General features: G+C 37.2%; 1 protein-coding gene across 2 annotated transcripts; it reads left to right on the forward strand.

Moving 5' to 3' along the window:
- The first annotated feature begins 626 nt into the window (after positions 1-626).
- LOC117299672 (pleckstrin homology domain-containing family F member 2-like) lies at positions 627-11,612 on the forward strand. 2 transcript variants are annotated; one of them, XM_033783220.1, is made up of 9 exons: positions 627-694; positions 2,388-2,452; positions 4,456-4,593; positions 5,572-5,635; positions 6,223-6,348; positions 7,051-7,157; positions 8,816-8,975; positions 9,311-9,429; positions 9,987-11,612. In XM_033783220.1, exons 1-9 carry the CDS (start codon positions 679-681, stop codon positions 10,017-10,019), a joined length of 828 nt encoding a protein of 275 aa, XP_033639111.1. In that variant the 5' UTR covers positions 627-678; the 3' UTR covers positions 10,020-11,612. The 2 variants fall into 2 exon arrangements, with proteins under 2 accessions (XP_033639111.1, XP_033639112.1); XM_033783221.1 differs by having other exon boundaries at positions 5,572-5,632.
- Positions 11,613-17,025: the final 5,413 nt, after the last annotated feature.

Genomic DNA, 17,025 nt, shown 5'->3' on the forward strand with positions numbered 1-17,025 from the left:
TTAGCGCAACCATGGGATCGACATAACTTGAAGATTTTTGGGGTTTTAAACTGAGTGATAGGTTTATTTATACTTTGGAACAATTTTAGGCATAATTATAATTAAACTTTAGGCCTTAGGCATTCTCTTATTCTGGTTAGCAGAAAGTACTGCTTGACAAAATTAATGTATTCGCTTAGCAAACATTGGGTGGGGCACCAGTCACAACAATGTGCACTTTATATGATTTTGACTGGTTTCATGTGTTTATGTGTTAAGCAACACTTTTCTGTGCTTAGCAAGTTTGTGTGCCCTGATTGATTGATGAGCAAACATGACGTAGCTCTGCTCTTTAGTAAAAGTTCACTGATCTTAATTTCGGCCATACAACGTGCCCCTTACATTTTTATCACTGACAATCTTTACCATTCTTTTATGAAACGAGAAATCTGATTGGATAAACAATCTTGTCAAGTGAGTCTGCAAATTGCACTTTGCGCAATCGTCTGGTCCCCAGAGTCGTTACGATCAATTATGATAACAAGAGATACATTTAGACTGGTGTATTGGTATTTCTTATTTTGGTTGTGCGATGATTGTTACAGAACCAGTCTATATTATGGTGAGTGTATGCATTTGTTGTTTTGGTGCACAGGGTACAATACTTCACACACCGCCTCCTTTTATTTTTGCTTAAAAATGGTGGACCGTTTGGGTGAGTAATTTTAACTTCCTTTAGGCTTTAGTTAAAATCCACGTTCAGATTACAGAATAACTTTAATGTGAGCTTTTCAGATTGAACGAAAGGCAAATTTCGTCCTGTTGTCGTTTTACTTTTAGATCTGTGTGGTATTTTGATTTGGAACTGTGTCACCACGTTTGTTTTTGCAAATAAATAAATCTCGTCGTCGGACGTCTGTCTATCCGGCCGTTCAACTGGCATGACGGGAAAGTTGTTTGTTTAATTTGTTGTGATCAAAATGGCATTGTCATTGTATTTGTAGTTTGAAGACAATTGTATGGTAGGCTAGGTACAGACAGGGCGTAGGAGTTGAACTATTTTCTGTACTCATTGTTTGTTTATTTAAAGTATGGGAAACGTTTCCGTATGGCGCCACCACTTTTTCATTCGAAATAAAATAATATAGTATCTAATTTACCTGATTGATATATCCCTTTTTGTAAAAATGAGTGAAAAAGTGGTGGCGCCATACGGAAAGTTATCCAAAGTATGAATGATGCTTTATTTATTGTCCGTTGTTTAACTTCTTGAACTTGTTATTTAAGTTTAACTTATTGATTGATTGATAAGATTGACTGATTGAAATTATGTGTGATGATAGAACAAAAATACAGCAAGAACATGGCAAAACAACATACACAAAAAAACACAACATCAACCTGTCAACAACTTCAAGAAGTTAAACAATGGAATATAATTAATCAAAATAGGACACAAGAAAGAAAAAACTACACACAATATTATCCGAGGATAGCACTCAGTCAAAGTCAACAACTTAGACTTATGTATTTGCATTGGTTGATTGAGCTCCTTTCGCTACAGAAAATAGAAATATAGAAATACAAAACAAAATTAAACCTATTCATCCAAGAGAACAGGAAGATCAAAAAGATGAGTCATGGAAAACAAGGCAAGAGCGGACAGACAAAATAAGAAATAATATTTATCCCCCTTGATTTAGGTCAAATTATTTGATACTAATACTTGATGAAGTAATCCCTTTACAGCTGGTGAAAGCTAAACTGGGATAATATGCTGTGCATGACGCCGTGACCAGTGGTGCAATAAAAGTGTAGGACAAGACAAAATGAACAATATAATATACACTGTACACATGAGGGAGAAACTCGAGGAATCTGTCATACACTGGCAGGCCCATTACCACTTTGTTCAACACAGAATCTCTTTTAAAGGGAGGGTACACGTTTGGTAATTGTCAAAGACCAGTCTCCTCACTTGGCGTATCCCATCATAACCATAAAATAACAAGCCTGTGAAAATTTGAGCTCAATTGGTCATCGAATTTGCAAGATAATGATGAGAGAAACAACACCCTTGTTGGACGAATTTGTGTGCTTTCAGATAGGAATAAAAGACTTCTAGCTAGAAGTCTTTTATTATTTTAGTGAGAAATTACCTCTTTCTAAAAATCTATGCTACATGTACTTCAGTTCAGAGGGAGCCGTTTCTCACATTGTTTTATACTATCAACAGCTCTCCAATGCTCGTTACCAAGTCAGTTTTTAAGTTAATATTTATTTTGAGTAATTACCAAACGTGTACCTTCCCTTTAAGTGTTAGCAATGCATTTCAGCTGTTTTGTCAGCTCTACCAATCAATTAGAAAAGCCTATTAAATAACTTATACCTTTTTTGTCTTAATACAGTTAACAGTGAGGCTAATGAGAAGCGAATCGGCCATGTCCAGGCTTGCTTTGGAAGCTCAGGCCAGGTGAGGGATACAGGACACCACAGCCGTCAATTTCACCAAACTCTTCCTAACTTCAGATAAATTTTAGGACTAAAGCGGGGTTCATACTTCCTGCGAATGCGAAGCGAATTTGACGTCACAACCCTCCTTTCGCAGCGATATTCGCAAGTGAGTTGACCAAGTTGAACTGCTGCGAATAATTCGTTGTGAATTTGTGACGTCAACATTCGTATCGCATTCGCATTCGCAGGAAGTATGAACCCAGCTTTAGGATGAGTTAAGTTTGTAGACGTTATTGAACCCATTGAACCCATTCTAAGTTAGGATGAGTTACTCGTCCTAACTCGAGATTTGTGAAATGGACTGCAGACCATTTCCAGGCATGAGAATCTTCCGGTTTAAACCGGAATTCCGTTTTTTTTTACTTTCAAAATTGTGGTCTCCGAGTTCGATGTGAATTTGCTATAAAATTCGGGGGGTAGGTTTTTGGGGGTATACATTTGGATTTCTCTAATCCCTCTACTCTAGTCAGACAATGTAAGTTTACCTTTGTAATTGTTATTATCGCGGATCCCCAAGTACGGCGTTCATGAAAAAACTGCACCTGAACAACAAATTGCCGTCCAGCAACTGGCCTAGTTTACGGCTTGTGGTCTTCCTGGCGTCGCGCATGCATGCAGCAGCAGCGACAGATGTATAAACTTGCCTCATTCCTTGCTTCGTTTATAGTGTGGTACGGTTGTTTGCGTGTAATGCGCTTGCTGCTGCAGCAAAGATAACATATAACACGTGTGGAGACTTTTGAAAGTCTACTGAAAAAACAATGCACGTGTTTGCACCATGTGTACTGTGTACTGTGTCTGTGCAGGTTTGTACACGAACCAATGAGCGGCGCGGCACGAATCTGAGATCGCCGGGAGGCCATGGAAAACTGGTACCTGTTATTGCCTCACAACCAGCGAAAGATATATTGGGAACCAGCGAACACACTGTACGTCTGGACGACGTGCTTTCTTCATTGGTTCTATTTCTATGTTGGGGTCTAAATTCAACCTCGTTCCAGTTATACCCTATGCTGAATAACAACCTCTTTCTCTAAAACACATCGCTCTCGCCAAATATATAGGCCTATATATATTTTAAAATGTGCGTCGCCGACGGATCGTTAAAATCACAAACATGTAATTGCAAAAGAATTTCTTTTACACAACCGAATTTCAAATCAAGAACCTATAAAAATGGTTGTTGGTGAGAAATAAAGCATTTTCAAGGGCAGAAATAAGGGATAAGATTGTCAAAAAATAAAAATATTATGACTATTATTTTGTATTTGTCTTCCCTTTCTTTTTCCGGAATTGTAACAAAATCGCAAGCGAACCCAAAATTGTTTGAATTGTTTGAGCTTTACATTCCTTATTTTTCCTTAAACCTATTATTAAAAAAAAAAGAGGAAAAATCATACAAAAGTAGCTCACTTCTACCTGGAAAAATAGGTGTCAGAAATGCATCAGAGACCACCACAGAGCTTCTAAAATACCCAGAGCTCCCAGGGCCCTTAAGCGGGCCCTGGACCCTGGCCGTAAGAGACTTCGCACACAAAACTGATGGAATATTGACATTTCCAATCAACTAAATTGTTTTCCTGTTTTTTTATCATCACCCATTCTCATGCCTGCATTTCTCAGAGCTGCTTAAGTTAACGATCTTTAAAAGCAGACGAAGTAGCTAACCCCACCTCATTGAAATCAAAACAATGCACAACAAACTTTGATCACTATTACTTTTGCCACCACTCGGCAAAAGTTAAGTAATATACAAGTTACATGTTTAGGAGACATAATGCCTTTTTTAGGAGACATACGCCTTTTGGCGATGGTTAACTTTTATGCTCTCCTGGGCACCCCACTGTTGTTTAACTTTGTTTTCTTAAATACTTTTAATGTATACGTACATGTGCTTGTAAATGTGATTGCCCGAATAAATATTATTATTATTAACTCTTTGTTTTTTTTCTTTTTTCGCAGAGCCTCATCGCTCCTGGCCGGGTGCTGGTGGGCGAGGGCGTCCTAACAAAACTCTGTCGGAAGAAACCTAAACCGAGACAGTTCTTTCTCTTCAATGATCTGTTAGTTTACGGCAGCATTGTTATGAATAAGAAGAAAGTGAGTGTTGTAATTTGTTCTCTTCCAATTTCAATTTGTAGTATTTTGTACTCATGAGAGCTTGTGGGAACCGAAACAAGTTAATCTGCTTGTTTTGTTTGCATTGTTGTTATTACCATTATTTATTAATTCACAGTATTTTTACCCGTGTGAGGCAGTGTCTGAACAAAATTTGTGTGTAGTTTTAATTATTTGGTTTTGTGAAACCTAAGTTATGTCAAACCAAATTTTATATCTGTATTTATTTCATTGTTTTGTTTTTAATTGATTGTTTCTTGTAATTTCATTGATGACACTGTACACTATTCTATTTTGATAAACACAATGATTTTGTTTGCACTTATCTACTCATGCCTACATTCAGTAGGAAATAAGTTACCTTCATTTCATTTCTTTTTTACATGTTTAGTTTAATATGTACATACAATGTGCTCACTTTGTTTCTGAATTTACTGCTTTTACAACCCTATCTGGGAACTTATTGCTGGTATTATTCAAAATTGATTTATTTGACCGTAGTCTCGGGTGTTCCATTACAGAAGGCCAGTCCTTCTCTGGATGTCACCCCCATTCATACTGTATAGTATGAATGGTACATTTTTTATTGACCATTATTCATTATTAATATCTGAACATGTATGTATAGTTGTATGAATGGAAATAAAACAAACAAACAAACAAACTATTAGTAATTGTCAAAGACCAGTCTTCTCACTTGGTGTATCTCAACATATGCATAACATAACAAGCCTGTGAAAATTTGAGCTCAATTGGTCGTCGAAGTTGCGAGATACTCTATGAAAGAAAAAACACCATTGTCACACAAAGTTGTGTGCTTTCAGATGCTTGATTTTGAGACCTCAATTTGTATTGATGAATAAATGAAGGTGTATTAGCTTCAAAACGACAGAGGGGACAAAAATACATAAAATAATTAAAAGTCTTGATTTGTGTTCCCTTATCTCTTTGTGTTTACAGTATAGCACGCAGCACATTCTGCCGTTAGAAGATGTCAGGTTAAAGTCAGTTGAAGACGATGGTAGTAAGCATTTCAAACTTTATTTCTTAATTTTCAGCATTTTTTTTCCTGACTTAAGTATTTTGTCGTTTTTATATCTCAAATTTTTCTGGGAAGGGGCAAATTTACCAGCACAAAAGACTACTTGATTGATTGATTGATTGCTCTTAAGACCCACCTTTTCCCCTTTTTCGTAGCTGGTTGACTTCGTCTTTGTTTTGTCTTGTTTTTCCTTCTTTCTTCAGTGCCTAGCATCCTTCGGCAATTCGGTGCTTTATAAATATGGTTATTATTGTTATTGGTTGATCAACCAAAATACCAAACGAAATTATGATTTTTACAAAATCTTACTGTTCAATATACATTCATATGTGCAGGTGTTTTGTCTATAATTGATTGCCTGTGCTCCACCCCAAGCAGACCTAAGGAATTAAGTCTGGTCATCCTCTATACTTTATACTTTCTCTGTAATCAAGTCGTATATAGTTTTGATTGATACGCATGTAGGGAAATAAATTATTATTGTAGGTAAAGATGTAGGCCTACATTATTTGCACAGGTGTTTTTTTTGTGTCTCTAATTGATTGACTTTTCTACCCACCCCCATGCAGACCTCAGGAATGGATGGCAAATCATCAGTGCCAGTAAATCCTTCACTGTTTATGCTGCGACTGCCACAGAGAAATCAGAGTGGATGGCACATATCAACAAGTGTATATCAGACCTCCTTGCCAAAAGTAAGATCATTGTTTGGCTGATTAGTTGATTTTCTGATCAGGTCAAATTTTGTTTTCGTTGTAGAACTGGTCGGGTCAAATTTTGTTTTCGTTATAGAACTTTGACCCTTTAGGCAACACCCTTTAGGTATATTTTTTTCAAATAATAATAATAACCAGTTTTTATATATTGCGCTTTTTACACCTGAAGGGCATCTCAAAGCACTTCCAACAATATTACCCCTGGTCTCTGGGCCTTAATTCATTCCTTAAACCAACTTGGCTCCCTGGGGAGTAAAGCCTGTGCACAATATGCCAGGTCCTGTTCTGTTCAACATTTATTTGCTACCACTTAGTGATATCATCCGTCGACACAAGCTCTGACACCACTTCTATGCTGATGTTACTCTATATATTTTTATATTGTAAGCCTAAACACAATTCAGCCTTTTAGCTGCTAAATGTTTGATTTTTAATAAACCAATAATAATAATACTCAGCTCTACATCTCTGCAACCCCTACTCAATGTGACGTCCACAGTAAAATTAAACAACGGGAAGCATGCTGCAAGGACATCAAAGTTTGCTAAATTAGCTGTTTGAACAGTCCATTTGGAAGCTCAGGTGGTCCAACAGACTGGTCCAAGTCAGAGCATGGCGTGGTCAGGTCAAAGTAAACAAAATATTCTCATGTTTCTTTTTTCTTTTTCCCCTTTTGTTCAGGTGGAAAGAAACCGGCAACAGAATTAAGCCCCGTCTGGGTCCCTGACTCTGAAGCACCGTTGTGCATGCTCTGTAAAAAAACAAAGTTCACAGCGCTCAACCGAAGGGTAAGATTGTTGTATTTCATGAGTGATAGCATACTTTCAGTACTTCTCCAATTCTTTGCTGTATTTGTAAATCTTCATGATGTTCAGATATCAATAACAAACCAAAAGGAAAACTGACTGGATAAATTTTAAGTGATTTGGGGGTTGAACATAGAATAAACTAGAGTGGGATTCGAACTAACAACCCTTCGGATTAAAGGGCCAGCGCTCTATCATTTGAGCTATCTAGCCCTATATTGGCGGTGTCCCTATATTGAGCTAGATAGCTCAGTTGGCACGTTAATCCGGAGGTCGTTGGTTCGAATCCCACTCTAGTTAATTCTTACCTCAACCCCAAAATGAATTCATGATGTTCACTGTCAAGGTTATTAGTTAGATTGAGAAAAATCTGTTCTTTCCAATCATGTTAAAAAATAGAATGTGGTTACAGAACTGGCGTGTTTTGGCCGAGCTGATGAAAGCACTGGATTCAAACTCTGGTGTTTCTGTTCAGCAGAGTGGTGGTTCGAATCCCCAGCTGTGACACTTGTCTCGTTAAGCAAGACACTTCACTGTTGCTTCGTCCTTTTGGATGGGGCATGAAGCCGTAGGTCCCATGTGTTATGTAACGCATGTAAAAGAACCCAGTGCACTTATCAAAAAGAGAAGGGGTTCGCCCCGGTTTTCCTGGCTGTGGCTGCTGTATGCACCGTAGCACCTTGTAAAACCCTTATAAGGGGTGCTACATAATTGGGTCGCAGAATTAATTTCTGCAATAACCTATCTTTGAAAGTTTGTATATACCTTATTTGGTAGATACGTGCGCTATATTAAGACTTTTGATTATATTATTATTGAACTTGGTTTTAATGTGGCGTGTCTTGGCACTGGGATCATCAAGCCCTGGTGTTTCCGATCAGCAGAGTATGACTTACCATTGACTAACCTTTGACTGAATGCGTCTTTTCCTAATTTTCTTGGTTGTTCTCTGAATTTGTAAACATTGTTTTGTTTATTTCTATTACTACTTCATAGATTTGATCCTCCCTCTTTGTCAAATTAATGTGTAATGTGAATTTTAATTGGCTTAATGTTGTTATTGTACACTGTCATATGCATTTGAACAGCTTACAATTTAAATTGTTATTTTTATCATTATTATCAGCAATTTTATTTGTTGCAGCTTTTTCAGTCTTTTTTCAAATGTTAATTAAATTTTATTTATTTGTGTGTTTAGTATAGTATCTTAACTGTGGGATATTTTATAACATAGATGCGTAGGCCTATTTATTTTATCTTTTCCAAGGGAAACAAAGGGTCTACTTGGGGAAATTCTTAAGGAGTTCATAGGGATTTTTGTGTACAGTGTGAGGTTCTTATATACAAGGAAAATGAAAGAACAATGATGTATTTACAGGGACAACAAAATAGAATGTGTGTGCCGAAAAGTGGCTTTTAGACGCAAGTTGCTGCAACTCTATAAAAAGATCAGGGCCACGTTTCATGGTTCTGCTTACCCTAAATTCTGCACTTACAATCACCATTTTCCACTTAATGCAGCGCAGAAACAGCTTGACGTAAGTGAGGAAGTAGAATCATTAAATTGGGCCCCAGCTCTATCCTTGGGTCCCTCCTATCTAATAGTTACTCAACTCTTCCTGTGTTTTGATAATTTCTAGCATCACTGCAGGAAGTGTGGTAAGGTTGTCTGCGGACCGTGCTCAGCTAAGAAGTTCCTTCTGCCTCAGCAATCCCTGAAACCACAGAGGGTGTGTAATGACTGCTATGAGCAGCTCTCGTCAGGGCAGATGAGTGCCCAGGGAAAGAACCCAGCAGATGGTAAGAAAAATACTCAAGTTTTCAACTTTAAAGGATTTGGGTACTTTTCGTAACACAAAACACACTGTCCACAGATTTGCTTTAAACTTACACCATTTGAAGATAATGATAGTAGAAAGCAATTTCCTCAATGCCCTCTTGTCATTGCCTTGGTGCCCTTGAAATACTCCAGTAGAAATTAACAATTTCCTCTTAGGGTGCCCTTGCCCTTTCATAGTTCGCATTTCTTAGAGTTCTTGACTTCACAACCAGAACTAACAAAACGAAATTGTCTTCGTACGCACGTAGATGAGCGTTTACAATGACATGTCTTTTTACATTTTATTTCTTCCCAGGCAAGCGCCACCTTGCTAACAGTATAAACTACAATCGAGACGATTCCTCAGAAGATGAGAGTAGTGATGGGGAAGATGGGGAGGAAGGACCTAGCAATATAGACCCTGTTGAAGACGAGGTAAGTAACTCAAAGACCGCCCGCCAGAGGCGCCAGTCAACTGTGAGGGCAGAGATGGTTGTTGCGATTGGTTTAGCCGAGTAGTAAATATAATTGTCGCACAGGCTGTATACTCCCCAGGGAGCTGAGATGGTTTAAGATCTGATTTAAGGCCCAGTGACCAGGGGTAATGTCAAAAGTGTTTTGAGAGAAGCTCTCGGGTGTGAAAAGCGCTAAATCACAAGGTTGTGGGTTTCAAATTCAACCAAGCTAACCGCTGATTATGTAATGAATAGAATATGTATTGTTGTCTATAGTTGCTGAATTACTATTTCTTGATTTGTGCAATATTTCCATGAGAAAGATTGGCTCTTTGCCAGCTTGGAATTGATATCCCTTGCAAGGGCTATATTTCTGTTAAAAATCCTATTGAACGCAAAACAACAATTTCATAGAACCCCAAAAGTTAATTGATAAATTGGTTCCAAGAAGATACACTCATGGCAAATAGATACACACATGGTGTTACCGCAAACCATCATTTATTGTTTCTTTCTATTCTTTCTTTTTTATAACAGCACCCGACATTCTACGAAGGCAATTACAAGTAGCTTTGCAGAGCGCCCTCTGTTGACCAAGAACCTCCTCATCCAAGTGGGCATTTCATGGTTTGCTGATTTTATACATTTTATCACCATATGGGTTTGAATGTACATGCTGCAATGAAATTATTTCAGAGATTGCTATGAGTAAAGGCAAAGTCACACTGCAGCGATAACGAAATCGATAACGATCACAACGCAAAGAGAACACATTCTGTTGGTTAAAATGCTCCATGCAGAATACGCCCACTCTCATTCAACCAATCGAGGGCGTACATTGTTAACATCCTCGTTGTCGTTCTCATTATCAAGGCCTATGTGATAAACAGTATGTATTTCAACATTGATTTCTGGCAGTCTCTGTCAAACCTTCAATTTTGACTTTGTTCCCCCGACAACATTTCATTTTACAGAGTTATATTTTTTTTCCATCAGACTCTAGACAAAAATCTTCTATTGATTATTCCGTGATCGTGATGATGTCACAGTTTTATCGATCGCATGCACAAGTAGTTACACTCGGCCACGACAGACTACTGTTTTACAATGTTTTCTGTGTTATATAGAGTCCACATTTCAGATACAAAAAAAGAAATTTGAATTAAAAAATCTTGAAAGTCTCAAGAAGCATTTGCCAAAGTATTCCTTTTTGGCACCCACTCAATTTTGCTTCGTTGCTTCCCTTCCAGGGATTTTTGACGAGACGTTTCAATATGGCGCCCTCGCTGCCAATAGCCAGGTTGAACTTGGCATTTCTGTAAAGGTTGGCCACACCCCGATATCCAAGTCTAATTTTGGACCACAAAGGGTTCGTGTGAAAAAAAATCCAAGATGGTCGCAGAGATTATCAAATTTATACAACTGACAAAGTTGTACAACTGAAGAGAAAAAAAGTTTGTGCATTTGATGAAATATTATAGAAGGTGTGTTCTGAGAAAAATTTCCTAATACACGTGGGTACTTAATTTCTTCTTAAAAAGTAGCAATTTTTGTACAATTTGTTTGATCAACACTGAATAAGAATTTTAAAAGTTGCAAATTTTACATTTATACAGTTCGCTCGTCGATGAAAATCTCAATTGAAAACAAATTTTTTTGGGATTTATCATATCGGCAATGATCAAAAGGTCATTAAATGATAAAATGCATGTCATATTTGAAGAAAATAATCAAAAATCTTGGTTTCCATTCAATAAACTGCCCTTTAGAAATAAAATGTATTGGCTTTGCCCTCTCAGAGATGAAATTCCGGTTCCGTGACCAATGTCATGTCAGGAAAGTCAGCTTCGAGAATTAGAATTGCCTACAGTTTTTCAAATTTTATAATTTTATCATTTAACTCCAGGCCAGTGTGTAGCCTTGATTGAAGGGTTCAATGCAGAAATTGGAGCCTACATCATGTGTACATTAAGATCGGCTGTTCTCATGGGCCGTTTGCACTGGCTGTTTATCTGTAATAATAATAGTTAGGTTTTATACAGTGCTTTTCACGCCCGCGGGGCGTCCCAGAGCGCTTGACATTATTACCCGCAGTCACTGGGCCTTAAATCATTCCTTAAACCATCTCAGCTCCCTGGGGAGTATACAGCCTTGTGCAACGAATATGCGCTACTCGGCTAAATCAATCTCAAGAACCATCTCTGCCCTCACAGGTACCCATTTATACCACTGGGTGGAGAGAAGCAATTATTATAGTTAAGTGTCTTACTCAGGGACACAAGTATCATGACCGGGACTAGAACCACACTCTGCTGAACAGAAACACCAGAGCTTGAGTTCGGTGCTCTTATCCGCTCGAGTGGGCCAAGTTCACGTAAGGACTATCGTTGACCATAGTCTGACTCACATTGCCCAAACTCTGTGTACATGTAGTTGGACTACGCCAGTCGACTATTTGGAACCAACTTACAAGGCATTGTCGCATCGCTGGTTACCAATAGCCGTTTTCATAGCACAGTGCAGAGTGGACCAGTTATAACATGTTATAACAAAATGGTAACGTGTGTAATGTTGAATGTCGTGTTTAATGACATGACAAGAGTCATTCGCGTAACAACTTCTGTGCGCATCACTATACAAACACCCGTTTACCGTTGATGCTTTAGAGAACTTGACCCTAGTTATACACTGGCTGTATGCACAGGCTCTGTGGGTGTCATGATCTTGCAACCAGACTAACCAATGGGTTAAAGAGATTTAAAATTATGGGATTTTTGTGATTAATGATTGGTCAATTTATTTAAGTGCAAGTTTTACTGAATTATACAAGTTATTTTAAAGTTTGTTTTTTTTTTAAACTAAGGAATTTGTGTTTAACTAGTTCTGACCACTTTATAGATGAAATACAGAATTCTGATTTTGGTATTGTTTTTTTTACAGGTATATTTTTATTGGAATATTATGTTATAAATAACCTTTGTTTGTTTGATATTCACGTTTTATATCTTGCAGTCATAATGTAGTTTTACACTAAACATGTTTAGTGTATTAAACTAAAGTGCTATTCACATGACTGCAATTTAACTGGGGTCCCTTGCTTAATGCTAGCAAGGTTGTAAAATGTAGCAATGTTTGACAAGATATTGCAAGAGAACATGGACAGTCGAGACAAAAATGGTTGTCCTTTCACACAAGGTACATTTTGTACAAATTTACAACCATGCTACAATTTAGCAAGGGACACTTGCTGAATTGCTCTCGTGTGAAAGGGGCTTTAAAGGCAGTAGACACTATTGGTAATTGTCAAAGACTAGCCTCCACAGTTGGTGTATCTCAACGTATGCATAAAATAACAAACCTGCAAAAATTTGAGCTCAATCGGTCAAAGAACTTGCGAGATAACAATGAAAGAAAAAAACACCCTTGTCACACAAAGTTGTGTGCGTTTAGATCAGTGATTTCGAGACCTCAAGATCTAAATCTGAGGTCTCGTAATCAAATTCGTGAAAAGTTACTTCTTTCTCAAAAACTGTGGCACTTCAGAGGGAGCTGTTTCTCACAATTTTTTATACCATTAACCCCTCCCCATTACTCGTCAACAAGAAAGGTTTCATGCTAATAATTATTTTGAGTAATTACCAATAGTGTCAAATGCCTTTAAGGGTCTAAAAGAAAAGGTCTGTCCTCAAATTGTCCGTTTCTCTGAGTCAAGCAACTTTCAGCAATCAGGGCCTGATTTCATAGAGCTGCTTAAAGGCACTGGACACTTTCGGTAAACAGTATTGTCCAAGGCCCACACTTCGTGTACCACAACTTATATATAAAATAACAAACCTGTGAAAATTTAGGCTCAATCGGTCATCGGAGTCGGGAGAAAATAACGGGAAAACCCACCCTTGTTTCCCCTCGTTTCGCCGTGTCATGACATGTGTTTAAAATAAGTCCGTAATTCTCGCTATCGAGAATTGATATTGTTTTAATGTTTTCTCAAAAAGTAAAGCATTTCATGGAATAATATTTCAAGATAAGTCTTTCACCATTACCTTCTGTAAACCCTGTAAATTCTTTGTAAATCTGTGAACTTTAAAAAAGAATTCTGTACCGAAAGTGTATAATGGCTTTAAGCACAAAAAGTAGCTAAGCAAAATTAAGCACAAAAAGTAGCTAAGCACAATAAGATTTTGCTTCTTAGAATAAGGTTATCATCCGTACATTGTGTTCCTGTTTTCCTGCTAATTTCTGCTAACTGGTCAATTCTGTTTAGCAATATTTTTTTTTAAGGCAGCTCTATGGAATTATGCCCCATTAGTACCGAGAAACAAAGACGGCAGCAGACATAACAGTCTTTTTTTGCGGCTCTGAGCGTGTGCGCACATGCCTGGTATTTCGCATGAGGCCTGAGCACATGCACTATTGGCGAGAACTGTTAAAGAGGACCGTCCAAAAATCTCCCATTATTTCGTAATTTGCACATGAGAAAGCAAGACTGAAATGATGGCTGTTTGAAAATAAGGAGTAAGATACTTTAAGAAAAAGTTTTTTGGACCATTTTCCCTTACAAATCTCTGTTTTTAAATTTAAAGGTGTTATACGGGATTGCAAATCCTGTTTAATACTGTCAACCAATTCATTTAAAGACACTGGACACTATTGGTAATTGTCAGAGCCTAGTCTTCACAGTTGGTGTAACTCAACATTTTGCATAAAATAACAAACCTGTCAAAATTTGAGCTCAATCGATCGTCAAAGTGAGAGATATTAATGAATGGGAAAAAAACACCCTTGTAGCACCATGGTCACACAAAGTTGTGTGCTTTTGGATGCTTGATTTCGAGACCTCAAATTCTTAATCTGAGGTCTCGAAATCAAATTCGTGGAAAAGTACTCATATCTCGAAAACTGCATTACTAGAGGGAGCTGATTCTCACAATGTTTTATATTATCATCCTCTTTCCATTACTCATTACTGAGTAAGGTTTTATGATAATAATCATTTTAAGTAATTACCAATAGTGTCCATTGACTTAAAAACTTTCCTACCAGAGAAGTTTTTTATTTCTTCAGCTAAGTTCTTAGTTTGTTTTTTAATTCAACCATTCTTACAAAAAAACATAGCCAAAGTATAAATTGTGTTTATTGTTTTACTTAAAATGTTTTTTTTTCTTCCCATAGAGGCTTTGAAGCACAGCGTATTCTGACCTTAGAGCTATCACAAGCTTAAAATTGTTTATGAAATAAACTTGCTAAAGACAAATCCGTAAGCATAAATCGCCTGATTTTAGCTTTCATGTAATACGGCCCATGGCCCTATTAATGTTCACAGACTGGTTTATAAAGAAGCAGGTATTGCTTAAAACTTTCCTGCTGAGTGAAAAATGAGCAGGATACCAGTCTGGGATGGTGCACAGAGAATTTGTTTCTGCTTGTAACCTTATTCTGGTAAGCATAATTTTGTTGTGCTTAGCTATTTTTTGTACAAACTAGACCAGCATGCACCTAATTCCACGGTTAACGCACAATCAGATTTGGAAAATTTGTGTAAAAAAAAGTGTTTTATAGGGTGTTCAAAGTATAGAAGTTTTGTTCCATTTTTTATTTGATGAACATCATTTAAGACCAATCCTTTTTAAAGGACTGGACACCCCCTTTTGAGTATAAAAACTACTTGAACATGAGAAACAGCTTCATCTGAAGTAATGTAGTGTATGAGAAAGATTTAATTTCTTACACAATTAATACAAGACTTCAGACCTGAAGCCTTTTATTATGCGTCTTAAAGCACACATTTCATTATTCTCTCGCAACTTCAATCACCAATTGAGTTCAAATTTTCACAGATATGTTATTTTATGCATAGGTTGGGATACACCAAGTGAGAATACTGGTCTTTGACAATTACAAAAGGTGTCCAGGGGTGAAATTCCTAAAGAGTTTAAAAGACTAGTCGTATCTTGAGTTAGGACAAGTTACTCGGACGAGTTATAACTTAGGACGAGCCGTTAGTTTTTAATATCTTCTATGACTCTTTGTGGAATCAACCCACCCCTGTGCCTTTAAGTAACAGACAAATCTAGTGGTAGGAAATCTTTCATTGGTCCAAAAAGAGACAATTTTTGTATTGTGTATCAGTTTTGTTTGTTTATTTTTTGTTATTTATTTGGATTTGTTTTCGTTTGACCTTTGTGTGTACAATTAAGTGTGAATTATACTGTAATAAACTAGTCTGGACAGTAAACTTGTAATATATTGCAGTAATTATTCCTGTAACTTGGGGGGGAAATTGATGTAAATAATAAAACTATAAGGAATTGTTATTTGCATGCATTTTGAAAGAGTCCAGCATATCTTTTTTTTTATAATAATAATAATATGGATTATTAGAAATATGATTGTAATCTTATGTTTAAACAAGTCAAGTAGATTTCAGGAATTTTTTTAAAATATATGTTATTATGGAAAATCTATAAATTCAGTATTGTTGAATATTATTATTTTTAGAAGAATCGTCAGTGATAGATTGTGTAAGGAAGAGAGATTGGTTTTTAATATCATTTTTAACAGCACTGGACACTAGTGGTAATAACTCAAAATAATTTTTAGCAGTGCATAAAAACTTACTTGGTAACGAGTAATAAATAGGGAGAGGTTGATAGTATAAAACATTGTGAGAAACAGCTCCCTCTGAGGTAACTAGTTTTCGTTAAAGAGTTTGTTCTTCACAAATTGATTTAGAGGCCTCAGAATAGATTTTGGGGTCTCAAAATCAAGCATCTGAAAGCACGTCTCATTATTATCTCACAACTTTGACGACCAATTGGGCTCAAATTTTCACATGTTTGTATTTTATGCATATGTTCAGATACATGTACACCCATTTCAAGAGTGGTTTTTGACAATTATCAATTGTGTCCATAGCTTTAATATAATTTTTAAATCTAATATTTTGTGCATTCCTTCTATGTGTTCACACCAATAATAAATATCCAATATAAATTTTTGACGGTAATAATATCAATTTCTCACGAGTGGTGATTCAAGTATGGTCCTTTGTCAGTGTGCAAGTACTCGAGCGGGTGAGCGACTTGACTTGACCAGTACGAGCTCTCGAATTGACTAAGTTGACCATGCTCTAAAATGTAGTCAATTTCCTTGGATTTTGGCAAGTCTAGTCGCCACCTGAACTTGCTTGTATAGGTACTTCCTATCTTGTTTGTGCAAAATAATGATTTATATCTTTTTCCAAGACCGATGTGGCAGACTAGTTGCCCCTCACACGCCCCCCCCCCCCCCCAGCTTACCCCCATCCAACTCCGGTAAACCTCCAAAGAATTTCCAAGATTCCAAATACAAAATGATTACAGGGCAAGGGCAGGGTCCTATAGGAGGGGAAGGGCAGGGCCTTGAACTTTGCCCTGGAAGGGGCACAGCTGGTAAGGGGCACTTGTATAATAAAAATGTATATTTGTATTGGAACTTTGCAAAGGGCACCACGGCAATGGGTGTGGGCGTCATTGGTTTTTCTTTTGTTATACTGGGCCTTGAACACCCAGCAGGGCGCATTACAAGTCTCATGAAC

This window comes from Asterias rubens, chromosome 14 (genome assembly GCF_902459465.1).
Source record: "Asterias rubens chromosome 14, eAstRub1.3, whole genome shotgun sequence".
Lineage (NCBI taxonomy): Eukaryota > Metazoa > Echinodermata > Asteroidea > Forcipulatida > Asteriidae > Asterias > Asterias rubens.